Source organism: Perkinsus marinus (genome assembly GCF_000006405.1).
Source record: "Perkinsus marinus ATCC 50983 genomic scaffold scf_1104296945006, whole genome shotgun sequence".
NCBI lineage: Eukaryota > Perkinsozoa > Perkinsida > Perkinsidae > Perkinsus > Perkinsus marinus.
In genome coordinates this window covers 107057-111044 of record NW_003211258.1, presented here as the reverse complement: position 1 = coordinate 111044, position 3988 = coordinate 107057, and the positions used below count along the sequence as shown (strand labels likewise).

At 46.4% G+C, this 3988-nt stretch overlaps 1 protein-coding gene across 1 annotated transcript in view; it reads left to right on the top strand.

Moving 5' to 3' along the window:
* Positions 1-498: 498 nt before the first annotated feature.
* Positions 499-3988, top strand: part of Pmar_PMAR013067 (Ribonuclease R, putative) — a gene marked incomplete at both ends in the record, with an annotated part of 4794 nt that continues 1304 nt past the window's right edge. The window contains 9 exons of the mRNA XM_002779944.1: positions 499-564; positions 1224-1337; positions 1785-1888; positions 1927-2020; positions 2573-2688; positions 2977-3050; positions 3106-3200; positions 3519-3614; positions 3668-3773. Of these exons, the coding sequence (XP_002779990.1) occupies positions 499-564; positions 1224-1337; positions 1785-1888; positions 1927-2020; positions 2573-2688; positions 2977-3050; positions 3106-3200; positions 3519-3614; positions 3668-3773 (865 nt within the window). The remainder of the gene's footprint in view (positions 565-1223; positions 1338-1784; positions 1889-1926; positions 2021-2572; positions 2689-2976; positions 3051-3105; positions 3201-3518; positions 3615-3667; positions 3774-3988) is intronic.

The following is a 3988-nucleotide window of genomic DNA, read 5'->3' as shown; positions in this document are numbered from 1 at the left end:
GTCGCCTTTCCCATTTGTATTCTCTAGGCATGAGGGAGTTCCTATTTTCGTCTAGTCGTTTTTAATGCTACTCCCATCGCGGCCATCGCCCCTTCTAGCTATGGTCATGAGGACGCGATCCCTGTCGCGGTTTGCTGGCAGCTGCAGGCCGCTGTGTGTCTCCAGTCTAAGCCGCTAGTAGGTTGGGGAATGTCTTTGGGTTCGACTATCTCTTGAAATTTGATGAGGTTCTGGAGTTGCTCTCAGCGTGTGAATTCCAGAAATGGACTAATTTTCATTACTCCTAATTGATTAGCCTCATCAGTTGCTGTGTGCGCGATTAGTAGTACATAGTCGTATTCTCTCGAGGTAGAAAATTAGTGGTTTGGAAGTACCCTGTCGGGACTCGCTTGACTCTGTCTCTTGATATTCCTCAGTTGGGTCATCAAGAGATATCCCTGCGTCCGATATTTGTCCGTCCAAGCTGCGACGGAAAGTCCACCCCCACTTCCTGTCAAAATGGGCACGTCATTCGAACCTTGGTGGAGCTCTGAAGACATTGATGCGGGGGTTCGGGCGGGAACGGTAGTAAGGAGGTGTGGACTGTTGACGTCTTCATACGACTATCGACTTCTCGCTTCGGATAACTCCAGTCAACTCGCGATATAGTTTCCTGGGAGATTTTATATCTAAATGAATATTCAGTAATTTTGGTAATGTAATGGTTGGAATATATGTTTGCTTTCCTCAGCTGAGCTTGGGAGTTTTCTCACTAGTTATATACGAGTTCGGGCGGAGGTGTACAGAAACTAATGAAAATATTCAAAAATTTCCTCAAATTCTCGTATTGTCACCATCCAATGTAGTTGACCATGTGCATATTTCCCTTCAGTGGTTGAAGTAGATGATAATAGTGAACACGTGTATGATTTCCATATCAGCCGTGTCTCTGGTTTTGTCGGTGTTCTAGTGCTTATAGAATTATTGCTATCACTCCTACTACACTTCAATGATGCCCACGTTGAGAGTCGCTCGCTCCTAAGAGGCTCTCGTAGGTTCGCTATGGAAGACTCCACGTACCGGCTTTCGAGACGAATCAAGCGTTCGTTGATCTTGATCCCGACGAGGAAGGTCGACGAATTCGCGTGAAAGTGCCTGGGTTTGTTGCCAGGAATCGCGCTGTGCATGGAGATCGCGTTGCGGTAGTTTTTACAGCGTTACTCGTAGTGGAGGATCTTTGTTAGGCCCGCCTTATGTGGAAGGCATATAAGCGGGAAAGTAGCAGTAGTGACAGCACTGAGGAAGATGAAGTGGCTGCAGTGGGCTGCATAGAGGACGCCAGGGCCCGAGTGGTGGCGGTAGTATTAGAGTACTTATATAGGGGTATCGGAAAGAATGGGAAACTATCGTTATTTCTCAGCGTATGTGTATATTAGACAGAATAGGTCTGCGTTATTTGATACTCACATGCGTTTTTTGTGTTGGTGCTTCCCTGCTGCTACGTGAATTCTTAGCCACACTCCCGTGTCGGAAGGGGTTTATACGGTGTTCATAGTCCACGCTTATCCAGGGTGATCGGAAAGTTAAAACCGAACACCCTCGTAATTTCTCAGGAATGATATGTGCGTTTATTCATAGGCGCTTTTTTCGAACAACCCCTGTAGTAGATAGGGGCGAAGGCCTTCTTGAAGGGTGGCCGATTTGTTATCGTCGTGCAATATGCTTCTTTTGAAAGCATGTAGTATGCGAAAGTTTGTCGTCCAGAATTGTCTTGGGCTGAGGATCGAATCTGCGAGAGTTGTTAGGTAACGAAGCGGTGCGAGACGCCCATTGTTGGTGTAGTGCGGCCAGGGGAAACCAAGGTCCAGCCGAGAGACCAACGCTTGCCTGCTATGGACTTAGTTCAACCGTAAGAAGGTTTGATGAGCTCTTGTGAAGGATTGTCAGATTCGCTATGGCGGCGGAGGAGGAGTCGGCTCAGTTGGTGGCTTGTGAGATCGTTGAGTGGGAGGAGGCCAGCGTGAACCCGAAGTGCAGACTGGTAAGGTTAGTTGGAAGTAGCGGAAATGTGGTATGGAAATTGGATTTTATTGGTCTATTGAGAATCCCGCTATGTAATCATAAGAGTCGATGAAACGCTAGTGTGGTTGAGATTTTTAATCACGGTTGAATTGTATGAGCAGCGGTAGTTGGAGTTTCTAACTATGGCTGGATTTCATCGCCTGGGAGATTTTCTTAGGTCTCTGATGTAGGTTCGCTAGAGGAGTTTCCTATACAGTGTTGGAGTAGGAATATATGTTCGCTTTCCTCACCTGAGCTCAGGAGTTTCCTATACAGTGTTGGAGTAGGAATATATGTAATCGCTTTCCTCACCTGAGCTCAGGAGTTTCCTATACAGTGTTGGAGTAGGAATATATGTAATCGCTTTCCTCACCTGAGCTCAGGAGTTTATAGAGTTCGAGTAGAAATGTACAGAAGCCAATTAGAATTGCTCGAAATTTGCTCAGAATTTGGGAATAAATGACAAGCTTCGGGAAAGACTAGTAGCCTTCTATGAACATCTATATCAGCCTCGGTATGCGTATCGTCTTAGGTGGAGCACTTGGGGGGAGTGGGAACGGGAGTAGCTGAACACCGCGCTGTGATGGAGCGATATGGCCTCACTAGTGTTGAGTATAGTGAGGAGATCGAGGAGGAATTGAAGGCGAAGTAGTGATGGGTGATCGCAGTGGGAAGTATTCATTTTGCTTCGCTCCGCCTGGATTTTATCAATACGTGTGAATTTGCGGAGGAATATATGTTCGCTCTCCTCAGCTAAGTTTAGGAGTATGTATACGAATCTGGGTAGAAATGTACAGAAATCAACAAGAATTTTCCGAAATTTTCGTAATTTTCGTGTGCATATTTTCCCACATCGGGCGCGAGTGTGGCGATGTTGGGCTCGAGTGATCTTGCAATCTTGCATTTCCTCAACGGAGGGTTTTTTGTTGGTTTTAGACTTCCCTCATCTGAAGCAGTAGTTAATGCCGCACTGAAAGGGCAGGGTCCTAGGAGGTGGGATTTGAGGAAATGTAAGGGAGAGCAAGATGAGCAAGATTTGTGGTATATAGTGTGTTTTGTGATTAGCTCATCGTGTGGTATCGATCGACCCGCCGAGTGCTCGAGATCTGGACGATGCGCTTTCGGTGGAGGTGAAGACTGGGGGAAGGTTGAGAATAGGAGTAGGATGCTGGGATGGACGTCACCTTCTGTGCATTTTGCAGTTGCACGCATACACATACGTTTAGCTAAGTTTGAGCAGATGGCTCTTGTGAGATCTAATCGGCCGTTAACTACAGAAGTTGAGTTACCCAGTCACACATCCATAGTTTTCTGAACATCTACCTCGGCGACAATAGTCTTAGTGTTGCCGCGTATGGCTAGGAACATATTCTTCGATCAGTTTCCCTTATGTGAATGATGTCATCATTTTTTTATTGTTATTGTGAAAGTTAGCTGGCTGCGGGGATCGAACCGGGGACCTCTGGGTTGGTCGTCAGGTTCACGTGGCAGATGTGTCGCATTTTGTAGCGGCTCAATCTCATCTGGATAGGGAGGCGGCGAGGAGGGCGATCACTGTGTATATGCCCCATAAGGTGAGTTGCGAGAAAGTTGGTATTACACGCATACCGTAAATTCTTCAATTCAGACCTATCCTATGCTGCCGAGGCACCTGTCGGAGAACCTGTGTTCGCTACTTCCTGGGGAAGACCGTCTGGCATTTAGCGTTTTCTTTACGTTGGATGCTGCTACGGGTGAGCTTTTTTACCGCGGGTGGGGAAATTTATGTTCGCTGCCCTCAGCGGAGCTCAGAGATTATATACAAATCAGTGTTGAGAAATCAACCAAAAATTGCAGAAATTTTCGTCAACGTTTCCTTATTGTTGCCGACACATGTAGTTGACTGTGTACATATTGGAGTTTTACGAGCCGTAATATGAAAAAGATATTTCACGACTACTGTATATCA